The 14,367-nt window shown below is 43.3% G+C and overlaps 1 protein-coding gene across 1 annotated transcript in view; it reads left to right on the top strand.

Moving 5' to 3' along the window:
* LOC107380779 (endothelin-converting enzyme-like 1) overlaps nucleotides 1-14,367 on the top strand; it is an 86,620-nt gene that overhangs the window by 1,417 nt on the left and 70,836 nt on the right. The window contains exons 2-5 of the mRNA XM_015952127.3: nucleotides 1,941-2,009; nucleotides 2,328-2,438; nucleotides 2,536-2,628; nucleotides 4,302-4,426. Of these exons, the coding sequence (XP_015807613.3) occupies nucleotides 1,941-2,009; nucleotides 2,328-2,438; nucleotides 2,536-2,628; nucleotides 4,302-4,426 (398 nt within the window). The remainder of the gene's footprint in view (nucleotides 1-1,940; nucleotides 2,010-2,327; nucleotides 2,439-2,535; nucleotides 2,629-4,301; nucleotides 4,427-14,367) is intronic.

Here is a 14,367-nt window from a genome sequence, read left to right as displayed (position 1 = left end):
GCCTGTCCCCTAACGTAGCTGCTACTTACCACATGAACAGATTTATGGCGGTTATTTCCTCCTGTGGGAAGTTCGACATATATTGAGGATTTCACCTCGATAACGATAAATGGACGATAACTACGGGTATGTGCAGAAACAAAAGTTGTCCACTAGATGGGGCTGTCACATGTATTACATTAAGTCACATTTTTACGTGACTCAAGGTGGTACAGCTTCTTAAAAGGGCATAAACGTTGCAAACCTGCACACATCTTTTCATTTTTGTATCATCAAATTTATTGACATGGGAAAAATTATCACGATAAGTGTCAGAAATTTCGATAACGATAAATTTTCTATTCATTGCCCAGCCCTGCTTACTGCCATTTTCCTCAGTTTTCTCCGTGTCTGGTTCCATGACGTCCCTTTCGTGAAGCACATTTGTAGTCCTGGAGGTATTTTCACACAAAACCTAAAATAGCATTTCCCCCTGTTAAAAAATAAGTGCCTTCATGGTACCAAAATTTGTCTTTAAAATTCACGGACATCATATGTGAAATTCAAGGCACAAAACAAGCAGAGTTAGAAAATAGACTTTTCAGCCCCGCTGACTTGCATTCATTTTGTCGTTCTTCCGGTGACCCGTGGTCCAGATGTGGATGGGTGTGACTTAGACTCCCTATAAAGAGAATGTTTACATGCTGTAGGACAGCTTTACAAGTTTAAGGCAAAACCTGCAACTTCATGTTTTCAGATGAGAAATCTAACACTCAGCAGCAAATTAGTGATGAAGTGCTGGTATCATTTAGTGATAATAGCAACAGCATCGGTTAGTGAATACATACAGTTTTGAATAGTTAAACAGTAAAATTATATATATATATATATATATAAAGTCTTTCCAGGATCCTATGACCTAGGGGTGGGCAATATAGACAATATGAGGTAGAAACTATATAAAATTGGGTAATGGTAGAGTTTTTGGCTATATCGCAATACCGCGATATCGCAATAACACATGATGTCACTAAGATGTGCACCCAGAAGGGCAGTGACTGCAGGCATGGAGTGGGTGGAGGAGGAGGCCTATATGCCTCATGTGGCATTTATTTGCCACATGAGGATATTTAAATGTCATTTTGACATATATACACAGAGGAAAAAATATATCGCAATATATATCGTTACCGTACATTCTTCAGATTATATCGCAATATAGATTTGAGGCCATATCGCCCAGCCCTACTATGACCCCCCAAGGTGCTTTACAACTTCTCAGTAATTCACACACTGATGGTGATGAGCTACGTTGTAGCCACAGCTGCCCTGAGGCGAGATGGCGGTGCACAGTCGCCGCTGGTCCCTCCGACCACCACCAGCAGGATCTGATCTCTTTTTAGGGAAGCTACCTACTTAGCAGTAAAAGTACACAGGTTCAGGTTATTTAGCATCATTTCGTTCCCTTAATAAATCAAATCATCACGTGAAAACTATTTTATTAATTTACTCTGGTTGTGTTGCATTCAGAATTTTGTTTGTTGACCTGAAACATGAAAGCGTGTCAAAAGCAGGAAGAATGTGTCTCTCCTCTGATTTAAAGAAGTTCAACTTAAAGATTCATGCAGGGGTCAGTGATGAGTGGAGGGTTTGGGAGGAATGAGCTCAGCCTATTTTCACTCTGGTTCCAGTAAAAGAAAAAACCCAAAGTTTTCTTAAACAAACACTAATAAACTAAATCCTGCTCTAATTCTGTAAATGTGTGAGACAGGCATGTTTTTGATGTGTGAATTATTCATGAAATGTTAAATAATTTAGGCTCAGTTCTAGTTTTTTAATGTTAAATTTACAACACAGCTAAATCATTCACTGGTTCATGGAATATACATCTGTTGAGCTTTTTATACACACGGGATATCGGAGGAAATGTAATATTAGTCTGTGTTTGTGTGTGTGTGTAGGTTGATCAGGAAGGCCTCACACTACCGGAGAGGAGTCTGTACCTGGGACAGGATGAGGACAGTGTGAAGGTGATCCTTGGTGATCATCATCTCCTATAATGTCTTTCTTTACATCCTACCTTCCCCTACTTTTTTATTACCTTCACACTAAGAGACGTCTTTCTGATCCTCATTAGTCCTCTCTGTCCACTACTTTTCCTTCTCATCCATCTGGCCAGTTGACTCCTCCCTCGCTCTTCTTCATCAGTCCACCTGTTTAGCTCAGCCTCCCGCTGTGCTTTTGTTATCCAGTGCACTCTGCCACATGCCACCCCATCAGCACTCGTTACTAATGAGGCCTCCGCTGCGCTTCCTGCTCGTTCGCACTGATGTCACTGTACTTCCCAGATCCTGGCGGCGTACAAGGCTCTGATGGAACGCCTGCTGAGCATGCTGGGCGCTCACAATGCCACCCAGAAGTCCAAGGAGATCATACAGCTGGAGACGCGGCTAGCTAATGTGAGCTGACAGCATCTGGCCGCACGCGTGTGTGTGTGTGTGTTCACAAGCTAGTGGTCGACCGAGATGTTGAACAAAACCCTGCTTCTCTCTTTAGATCACTGTGTCAGAATATGATGACCAAAGAAAAGACATCAGCACCATGTATAACCGCATCACCCTCAGGCAGCTGCAGCGGATCGCCCCCAGTGTAAGAGCTGCACACACACACACACACACACACACAAAGTACCTTTACATCATTTATAAGTATGTGTGTGTGTGTTTGGATTGGAGCCCCAGTTGAACACTTTAAGTTGTGCCTTGAGTGTGAAATCAGTGAGGGAGTGTGTGTGTGTGTGTGTGTGTGTGTGTGGGGGGGGGGGGTGTTTTTGCAGAGCAAATGAAGACAACAAAAACACACACAGGCCCAAGTGACTCACAAACACTGTCTGCCCTGCAGGGGCAGAGGGGCAGATTGAGAAATGGAATGAAAGTGGTTGGTGGAGAGAAAACTAGAAAATCAGGAGACATTGGGGATGAAGCAGGATAAGGGGGGAGGCAGGAGAGGGAGAGACACTAGAGATGGAGTTAGTGGGAGAGACAGCGGTGACAAAGAATCCCTCAAGGTGCTTCGTGATCAATGGAGGGATGGATGAAGGTTGACGCAGAAGAGATGGAAAGTAGGCCAAAGGGACAGAATTACATTTCAGGATTTAAATCCTCGACACAAAGGGTTAAGAAGAGAGCAAATAAGTGGTCTTTAACGTGTAATGTGAGTTTAGCATGTGGCTGGTTGTGTCTTACACAGAAATAACAAGTGTTGCTGCAAATAACCAAAACAAATCGCAGGTATTTAGGTAAAACGTGTGCAAATAAACGTTTACCCTAACCATCAAATAATCCAAAACATCTGCTCCAAACCCGGACTTGGTGTGAAAGCAGAACCAGTGAGGTACACTCAGATCGTTCCATAATCAACTAAAACTATTGAGAAATTCATCTTCCAGGGAAATGGGAGATTACAGCAGCAGATAGTGAAAGAATGAAGTCAAACAAGTCATTCAGAGCCGATCTGCTCCCACATCCATCCAGTTCAAACTAGACGGAGCATGCTGCTCATCAGAACTCGGCTCTACCTACAGGTATTTTGTGCAGGTATTTTGATACAAGCCAGAAATAAAATGTATATTTAATTTATTCTAACAAAAACGCTGGTGAGATGAGATGTGGCATGAAAACAAACACAAACAGGAGTTTTACAAACGCAAATCTGGGTGTGCAAACCGGTTAGCTGGCTGCGGAAAGTACGATTGCTTTGCAGTTGCTCAAAGCGAAACAGGATGAAGGGAGTAGCTAAAACGAAGGAATGTGCGTTCACCTCCACCTGAGGGAGACACCGACACCAGGAGAGAGAGCTGGCCCAGCTCTGCTGCCCGCTGATGCAATATGGTCGCTGCGGGCTTCTTTAAATTTGAACTTTAGCGAACTCAGACTTTAAATAAGATGTAAACCTCACAGTGTAAACAGATCATAAGGCGATGTCTAGTGAGTCACTTGGTGCTCAAACTGTGACGAGCCTAACTGCAGCATTTCTGGTGTGTTTTAGACAGAATGTGAGAAATAAATTCCTTGTTTTCTCGACTCATTGAGGTATTCTATTGAACAATAGAGATTTAACTAAAATAACTGTGATTACGATGTTACTCCCCTAATCAAGTCAAAGCCCTGATAAACCAGCTGTGGTCATTTTCACCAGGATGCACAGACTGAATAAATGTAACTGAAGGAAATCACCACACTGAAACACAATCTCTCAGTGAGAGTTGTTCTGGTGCAGCTTTCCTCATCAGGTCCTAACAGTCGTTCCTCCGTCCTCTGCAGCTCCACTGGAAACGCTTGCTGGACAGAATTTTCCATGACAACTTCTCAGAAGACGAAGAGATCGTGGTGCTCGCTACTGATTACATACAGAAAGTCTCCGACATCATCAAGACCACTTCAAAGAGGTAAAGGAAGAGAGAGCGGCCGCTGGTGTGGATGGAGGGCTGGGGAGCAGCGAGAGAAAGTAGGGGACAGGAGAGTGGATGGAAAATCGATTACACATATGCATTTTTGAAGCTGTACTTTTTAAACGTAAGCATTTTAGTTTGAGATTGGTGTGTGTGTGTGTGTGTGTGTGTGCGTGCGTGCGTGCGTGCGTGTGTGTGTGTGTGTGTGTGTGTGTGTGTGTGTGTGTGTGTGTGTGCGTGCGTGCGTGCGTGTGTGTGTGTGTGTGTGGAGAACTTCCCGTTCTACTGCAGCTGATTATTATTGATCCACACACACCTTTACCTCCTGCAGACTCAGCCAGACACACATGAATGGACACACACACACACACGCACACGTTCTCCTTGCTGACAGACTTCATGGGCGGCTGTAACACGCATCAAGATGTGTGTTACAGCCCCTGACAGCTCACCTATAGGCACTTTGCTCTACACAAATACACAACGGCCCTCGTGCATGGCTGACTGGCTGAATGACTGGCAGGCGGGTTTCTAGCTCGTTGTTTGTGTCTGAGACAGGACACACGTCTCCCTAACTATGTAACCTGTTCAGACATTTTGGTAATTTCATGAATCACCAGTTTACGACGTTACCGCCTCATTCGGTTTGTAATTTCGTCATCTCGTCTCACAGCTTCTAATGCACCAACTCACAGTATTGTTTCCTGTAATCTGGGATTGATTTTGTGCCAGGCTGAAGCTTGGTGACATATTGATCAAATACACAAGATATGTAATCAATTCACCAGAAACATATCCACTTTAAGTCATAGTATGAAATAGTAAATTGACAGAAGTCAGATTATGGTCGGGGGTGATTGATGACTTTTGTTTTTGAAAAGCCAAACTAATCTGCTAATGCAGTAATAGAGAACATTATATAAATGATCATTGGGATCAATATGTTCTTGATCTGTTTGGGTTTGATGTGAATTATACCAGGGGTAAATCCCCCCAGTCCTTCAGGGTTTACATGTTTCCTGCTCCAGCACACCCACATCATGTTGACTTCTGCACAAACCTCTTAAAAGTACAGTCTGAGACATTTTTTCTGGAATTTTTTTTGCCATATTGCTTGAAATGCTAATAACTTACTAATGGCAATCATTAAATAATGTTTTGGGAAAACCTCATCCCACCCAGCACTGGTCCTCCTTCTGAATGATTGGCTCAAAACCCATCCATCAAACTGCTCCTCTGATTATGCTGGTGAAGGTTTTCAGTCATCCAGGTCATGGTAATCCAGAAGGGTTCAATTGAAGGCAACTGGACTGGTTTGGTTTCTTGAAGACGTTTCGCTTCTCATTCGAGGAGCTTTGTCAATTCTGACTGGAATGAGAGTCAAGCTTACAGTATAAGCTGTAGCTGTCTGTTGTTATTTACTCCAGTCAGAATTGACAAAGCTCCTCATATGAGAAGTGAAATGTCTTCAAGAAATCAAAGAAGTCCAGTTGCCTTCACTTGAACCCTTTTGTATGCTCCTCTGAACATCACAACATCGCACCACACACCCTCTGAAAACTCAGAGTGTTTCTCAATGTCAAGGAACCTTGACATGATGACTTGATCCCGCCCTGGTTGCCTAGGAGATACGTCATCAGGAACCACCAAGGTCTGTTCTAATGTTCATGTTCTACCGAAGCGTCTGCTCTCCGTTTGTTAGCTGTTTAGCTAGCTGAGCAAGGATACACAGGAGGTGCCTTGTAGCCTGGCCTTGGTCAAAAGTTTTGCAGTAAGGATGGCGGATCAAGAACCTGCAGCTATTTCGGGGGCAAATTTCAAGTTGAAATGTAAGTCAACTAGACCAAGGAAGAACAGTGTCCTCGTAAGCAAGGCGCCTGGCCTCACAAGGCGATGTCTTGCTAGGCCGATCCTCACAGGACGATCATTCAGTGTATCATGGCTTGGACAATCCTCTACCGTGCACCATCTTGCCACAGGAGTCCCCCAGGGCTCTGTACTAGGACCTCTTCTCTTTGCCATTTACACCACCTCACTGGGTGAGATCATTCGATCACATGGCTTTTCCTACCACTGCTATGCAGACGACACCCAGTTCTATCTGTCATTTCCACCGGATGACCACACTGTCTCTGCACGAATATCAAACTGTCTCTCTGACATATCAAAATGGATGAAATCCCACCACCTCCAACACATCCTCTCTAAAACGGAACTACTTGTTATCCCAGCAAAACCATCCATACAGCACAATATCTCAATCCAAAACGACTTCCTATCTCTGGCTCCTTCAAAGGCAGTTCGAAATCTGGGTGTTGTGATTGATGAACACCTGAGCTTTAAAGATCATGTTGCCTCTGTTGCTCGTTCATGCCGCTTTACCGCCGCTGTATAACATACGAAAGATCTGACCATACCTAACACAACATGCCACCCAGCTCCTGGTGCAATCTACTGGCATCTCCCACCTCGATTACTGCAATGCCCTTCTAAATGGTCTTCCAGCCTGTACTGTGATACTTCTTCAAATGGTCCAGAACGCAGCGGCGCGTCTGGTCTTCAATCAGCCAAAAAGAGCACACATCACCCCTCTGTTCATTGAGCTCCACTGGCTACCGCTAGCTGTATGCATCAAAATCAAATTTCTAACACTAGCATACAAAGTCTGAGATGGTACGGCTCCCATCTACCTGAATCCTCTTGCAAAGGCTTACGTCCCGGCCCGGCCGCTCCGGTCATCACAGGATCGTTGGCTAGCAGTGCCTACACCACGCTCAGGACAATCCAGACTCTTCTCATGCATCGTTCCACAAATGTGGAATGACCTACCAAGCACTACCACAACAGGAGCTTCCTTTTCAATTTTCAAGAAACTCCTGAAGACCCTGCTCTTCAGAGAGCTTCTTCTAAACTAGCACCCTCCCTGCACCCGTCCCCCCTCTCTACTGTCCACTCCTTGTTCCCTCCTCTCCATGATTCATCATGCTGCCTCACTGCCACCTATGACTGACTGGAAATTGTTTGTTGTTGTTGTTGTTATTATTGTTGTTGTTAGCCTCAAGGGCAACATGGCGATTATCACTTGTAAGCAGCTTTGGACAAAAGTGTCTGCTAAACACATAAACATCAGGGAACACACCAGGTGAATTGGGATGTTAGGAAAAGAACAGAGAAGCCATCCAAAACTGTCTTCAAGGTCAGGGGCGGATTTAGGACTGAAGAAGATCCGGGGCTTAGCACACGCGCACAAACACACACACACGCACTAGTGAACATCATATATATTCGTCTTGTACCGCATAATTTTAAATCTGAAGCTACATATTAAGCATATTCAGGGCAGAATATTGTTCCTGTTAGTGTTTAGTGTGAGATGATAGTAAATATTCCCTTTCTTTCTCCAACAACTTTACCTGATAAGCTAACTTTAGGCAAACCAGCAGAACAACAAATATTTTCAAATAAGACTCAAGCCTGAGTCAGCACCAGTCTCATCAAAGCTGGGGTTCTGTCGTTGTACTTTTTGGCTAAAAAATGTCCTTATGTCCATCTTCACTCATGCGTTTCAGGCAGAGAGTGTAGAAGAAGCCGGCTGCTGAAGGGCTTCTTCTTCAGTGGTGGAGGCTCAGGCAGGCTGTATACAAACTACTGCCAGCTGCTCCCTCTCTGTTGGACTTTGGTACTGCATGTTACTTCCGCGATTTAGATCCGGGGCTTTTCATAAAACATTCGGGGCTTGAGCCCAATAACCGGGCCTAACCCCGCCCCTGTTCAAGGTCAAGGTCTGTCCCTTTATGATTGCCTGATTCGTCTTTAAATGGCTTCGTGGAAGAAAAGCCAAGAAGACTTCATTGGTTGTAAATCTAAAATGCACATTGAACAACTTATAAGATTCTGGCTGAATTTGCTCTCAACAAATGTTAGAAAACTGGACATTTTTGTCTCTTTTTTATTATTATTATTTTTTAAATGTTTTTAAAGAACACTGTACTTCTGTGAAGCATGGAGGAGGCATGGTTTTGTTTTGGGCTGCTTTGCTGCATCTGGAAAAGGAAACCTCAAACCTGCATGGGTTCCAGAACCGCCTCAGGACCACTAAAGCATCCTTAATGGAAACATAGGATAACGACCCCAGCATACAGCTAAAATCGCTCAAGACTGGCTGGGACATAAACACTGGACTGTCCTTAAATGACCCACTTTCAGCCTGGATCTCATTTGCATGGAACGTCTGTGGATGGATCAGAAAAAAACACAACTCTTCCTGAGCAAAACTGCTGCTTCTGTAAAACACTTTAATCAGAATAGCATCTCTGAAAGGAGATTTCAGAGAATTACTTTGCAGGTAAATAGTTGCTCCCATCTCTGTTCAGCTTTTAACAGCTTATTCATCCCTTCAAAGCTCCTGTTTTCTACTGCTTAGCTTTGCATCTTTTATCTGATTGTCTGGTTTTATCTACTCTCCCGTCTCTGTGTGCTTCTGGCATACTGTTAAAGGATAATTGTCCTTGTAAACGTAAGCCGCCATCTTTGCTCACATCCATTAGGTCTGTTTCACTTCTCGTCTGATGCTCTGTCGGGTGCCATGTTGTTTACCAATCTTCTCTTTCAGCTGTACATCCATCAATCCCCCTTGATGGCGTTTGTAATTAAATCTACTCTGTTTCAATCATTCCTCTCTACCTGTCTTTAGTTTTCCCCGCAAGTGTCTAACTGACAGCCTGGGCCTTCTTCCTTTTATCACTCATTCAGCATTTGGCAGATATGGGCTTCAGCGTGGAGCTACACACACTTGACGCTCAGAGGACGCAGCAGTTTTCTAGGAAAGTCTGCCACAATTTATCTTCTGCTGTTTGAAATGACTAGTGATCACCACCACTAAAGCGTTGTTGTCGTTCTTTTTATTATTCCAACCTTGTTTGGGATTTATTTTTTATCTCCTAAACCAGGGCTGTTCAGTCCTGGTCCTGGAGGTCCGCTGCCCTGTGTGCTTTAGCCGTTTCTCTGCTCCAACACACCTGATTCAATGGTTGAATCACATCTTCAGCGGGTGCTCAAGTTCTTCAGAACCGAGTTACCGAGTCACACTACGTGTGTTGGAACAGGAAAAACCTACAGATGGTGGCCTTCGAGGAGCAGGACTGAATAGCCTAAGATCTCTGCATTTCATCCACTCACAAGCTGGTGCCCCACAGCTGATGGACAATAAAAGAGGAAGCAGACAAATGTGATGACGTTTGGGTCACCAAACGTAGCAGCAGCAGGGCTCACATGAAGAATAATTACCAAATGTAAATGTGTTGTTTTTAGTAACTTTAGCAGCATATCCCAAACTGTTTTAGGTAATGTTGCTCTAAGATGCTGTAAATAAAGCAGAGAGGCTTTATAACGGTGGCCTGCAGCTTAGTTCTCCGTCAGAATCAACTTCTCAGAGCTTCATTTTGGCAGACGTGGAAAGAGTACTAAAATTTCCTAAAGTACGAGTACCAATACTTTGAAAAGTAAAAGTACTTGCCTAAATTTTTACTCAAGTAAAAGTAAAAAGTATCGTAAATAAAATGTACTCAAAGTAAAAATTACTTTGTTACATTTTTGTCCGTGTAAAGATGGCTACATCAGTTCAAAATCACAACACGCTTCTGTGTGTGCGCGCACACACACACACAGTTTGATGGAGGGATTTCTATCCAATCAGTGAGAACAGGACGTGCACATTGATTTGACGAGGTTTTTCTAGGATTGCACGTTTCAATTGTGACAAAAATTATTCTTTATTCAAAAAATATGTTACTTTTTAGCTCCCATCAGCATGTGAGGTATCTCAATGTTCTCATGAAAAACTAACATGAGTCTGTGCTCTAACCCGTTACATAACAAGCTAAATGAAAGTCAAACATTTCAGATGGACCATATGACAGCTGCTAACGTTGGCCCTGCCCTACTTTACCTCTACATTACAGTTCCTTTATCCATGTCCATCCTAGAGCTCCTCTCTGACCTTCATGCTTATTTAGAGCAGCTGATTTTTAAAGTTAGCAGAGTTCATCCTTGGTAGTGGGTTCACTCACTCATTTAACCCTTCATCACTGAAATCAGTGTGTTCATTCCAATCCTCCTAAATAATCCTCTAATCATCCAACTGGAATCCTTAAGGGTCCCGTAACATCCATCCTGTCAGAACAGGCCTTGGGAGCCCAGGTGTTACTAGAACTAACGGCGTCTCCTCGCCAGCGTGAGCCTCCAATCTGTGAAGGTTGGTCTCCAAACATGAACTTTAAATTCATGCATTTATCTCCTCTTGTAACACTTTAACATGTTTTAAAAAGCATGTATCATAAGTTAAACCTCCCAGACCAAAAGATAAATCATAAAGACTATTAAGACGTCACTATTTATGAAATGTGTTATTTTCCTGAGCCATTACTGCAGCCAAGATATAGGACTGCATGGATTTGATGAAACCACGCTTTCTCATGCAGTCCTATATGTGTAAGACACACACTGCAGCATGTTAGAATCATTTGAATGACTAAACTAACACCACTGAACTGCTTTAGTAATACTTTAATCTGTCACGGTGTAGGAGGTGGAGACGGCGGACCATGTGTGGTTGAGCTGAGCAGGAGGAAAAATGCAGGCTTCAGAAAAGTAAAAATGGTTTAATGGCAGGATGGGATGAACAGAAACACCAGCAGACAACAACAATGAACTGACAAAGGACAGGGGCAAACAGGTGGTTTAAATACAGAGGGCTAATCAGGGAAACATGGGCAGGTACAGGTGAGAACAATAAGGGCAATCACGGCAGGAGAGGAACACAGACAGGTTGGGCAGGGGCAGATCGTGACATAATCTCGTATTCTGGAGTAAAATAAAGAAACAAGCTAAATCATCACATATCTGTGGCATCAAGGAGAATCTTCTGAGTTCAAACACAGGGATGGAGCACAATGTTTACACCTGAACAGTATCAGGATGTTTTAACTCACAGAGGCCTGCAGGTCTTCTGTTTTATGAGCAGAGCGCTGATAATCCGCTTGTTATGAGCACTAAACGTTATTTTGCCGCTGCCGTGCGGAGCGGTATGGAAACACATTTCAAACACGGAACCGAGTCTGGTTACGGAACCGAGCAGAATTCTGATGACGTCACACCGGTGCGCGAAGGTGCGGGTTCCAACCCACAGGAGAGGAGGTGAACAGCGAGTGGATCACAGGGACTGAACTGATGTCTTTGAGCAGAAGTGTACACCCACACCCCCCACGGTTTAGACCCGGTGCTCATGCAGGAGTCTCTTTCTGTTCCGACGCTGCTACTCGTAATGTTTTTAATTTATTAAGCCTACAATTTATTTTTTCTCAGTAACGGAAATGATTTAAAATGTAGCGAATTACAATTCTTTTTTTAAAACTTACTCAAGTAAAAGTAAAAGTACAGATTTTAAAAACGACTTCAAAAGTATAAATACACAAAAAAGCTACTCTATTACAGTAACGTGAGTAAATGTAATTCGTTACTTTCCACCTCTGCATTCTAGATTTTCCAGCATAAAGTTAATATTTTAAATATTAAACATTTTAATGAATCCGGATGATTGATTTGTGTTTGGGACAATAAACAGCTTCCCTGCTGTTTATCTTTGGCTTTGCAGGATGAAGAGTAACAAAACATTTTCCTAAATGTTTTAAATTACTGAATTTATCAATATGAAATAATTAAACTAGCCAATTAATTAATAAAGCTCATTTTCAGCATCAACCCTTCTGACGTTCTTTCTTCCTCCACTTTCACTCCTTCACCGCATCCTCCCATGTCCCCCTCTGTCCCTCCTTCTCCCCGTTTTCCCTCTGGCCTGAGCTCCCTGACAGGTTCTGTTAGGAGGAAACAGAACAGTGATCCAAACAAAGGCAGACATGACCCGTCTGTTTTATGTAATGAGGACTGTTGCTCATTAGCCAATCTTGTGACAACCTTTTCTGAAAGGTCTGTTTCCTCACATCAACAGGTTCCTCTGATCCTGCCCACTGAAAAAAAGTTTGTCAGCTTGTTTCCAACTAAAGCAACAGGGGTCAAAATTTCATTGGTGCACCCAGAAGATGAAAAGCCTGAAATGTTCTCCTCTTCTTTCTGTTGGAATGATGCTGGAGTCAAATGTTTCCAAGAACGAACCATTTTTAATAAACTGCCTCAGCATCAAAAACTATAAAACTTAAACTGAAACTTGACAAATGAAGGAGTTTCCAGCCATATCTGCAGCTCGTAGGTTTGCAGCCACCGTATCAACAAACAAATGCTTTAGTCAATCAGTGCAAACATGAAGAACTAAAGCTGAAATGATTCAGGCCTAGTCCACACGTAGCCGCTTTTTTTAAAAAACGAATATCCGCCCCTCCAAAAACTTGCATCCACACCACCTCGTTTAAAAATAAACTCTGTCCACACGTACCCGGATAAATACGTTGTTAAGGACATGCCAGACCTGTAGGCGGCAGTACTTCCCCCGTTCTTAACCTCGTCCTTCGTCTGTGGTCTTCCGCAAGGAGCAGTAATTCCGCTTGCAAAAACAAACAAGCAAAAAGCGCTTGAACAATTGATAAAGCGAGCGCAGCTCTGAGGGCTTCCATGCTGTCGGTTAGTGTAAACACAAGTCGCACACGTGATGTCAGCATTTTTTTTGTTGCGGAAAGTGACGTTGCGGACCTTAAAACTCCGGTTTTGTCCGTCCACACGCAGACACCCAAAACGGAGAAAACGCAGATCTTCACTTTGGCCGGAGTTTTTAAAAAGATCCGTTTTCGTGTGAAAAAAACTCAGTTTTCGTGTGGATGACAGGCCAAAACGTAGAAAAATATCTACGTTTTGGCAGATCCCCGGTTACGTGTGGACAGGGCCTTATTCAGGAAAAAAATATCAAAAGTTTGTAATGAAAATGTCTTTGAGTTGATGCTTCTGTTATTTTGTTGCTAAAGCCATGACGACAGGAAACAGAAGGGTGTGGATCTAGTTTAGTACGGGACCCTGTTGGGGGGGGGGGGGACGCTCTAAGACTCGTACAAACTTCTGTTGGACTCCTGCTGCTAATCAGCCCACAGACTCTCAACTGTCGGTCTCACAGTGTCTGTCTGTCAGGGAGTCAATAATCCACCCAGCTGAACAGGCCTCCACCGGCTGCAGGGGGATTTGTGTTACAACCTCGAAATAAATCAATGAACATGGTTCCCACAGCGCTGCGTGGAGGAGGCGGGGCAACACCTTCAGGGTCAGCCTCCAGGTGAGGAGGGTTCAAAGGGTAAACTGAGCTCTCTGAGGCTCACACCTTCACACTCTGTTTTATCAACACGGGTTGCTTCCTTCCATCTGTTTCGGGGATTTTTGAAGGGTTTAAAGGTTATTAATTATTCATACCTGTTGTAGATTACTACCTTTTGTTAGGAGAAGCAGCTTTTCTCTTAGAGGATTGGTGTGCTAACAGGTGGTCTGAACCAAAATGCTTGTTTATAGCTTAAAGCAAGGCGATCAGGTGTCCCACATTGTCCTGCACTTCATCTTCCTTTTTCCTCCATGCTGCCCTCATCGTGTTTGGTGTTCAACACTGCCTCAGAGACCTCTGCTGGCACGTGGTTTATCTCCTGTAACTGTCAGGAAAGCAGCAGATATGTCAGTCAAACCGAGTCCACAGGGGATGAAGAGCAGGTACGCCTGTTACAATTTGGCTTTCTTTAACTCCACCCACCAAATTGCTCCCACCCCACCCCACCACCCCCTCCCCAGGAAGAGCCAGTGTTGTTAAATCATATTAATGTTCACTCAAACCATAAATTGGTCTTATTTATTCAAGACATGATTTAAAAATTTAAATAACATTTAATTTAAAAAAACACAAATAATGAGTAAAGAAATTATCAGATTAAAAAATAAATACATTTGTTTTGCTGCTC

This window comes from Nothobranchius furzeri, chromosome 13 (genome assembly GCF_043380555.1).
Source record: "Nothobranchius furzeri strain GRZ-AD chromosome 13, NfurGRZ-RIMD1, whole genome shotgun sequence".
In the NCBI taxonomy this organism is placed as follows: Eukaryota; Metazoa; Chordata; class Actinopteri; order Cyprinodontiformes; family Nothobranchiidae; genus Nothobranchius; species Nothobranchius furzeri.
This window is presented reverse-complemented; position numbering and strand designations above follow the sequence as displayed.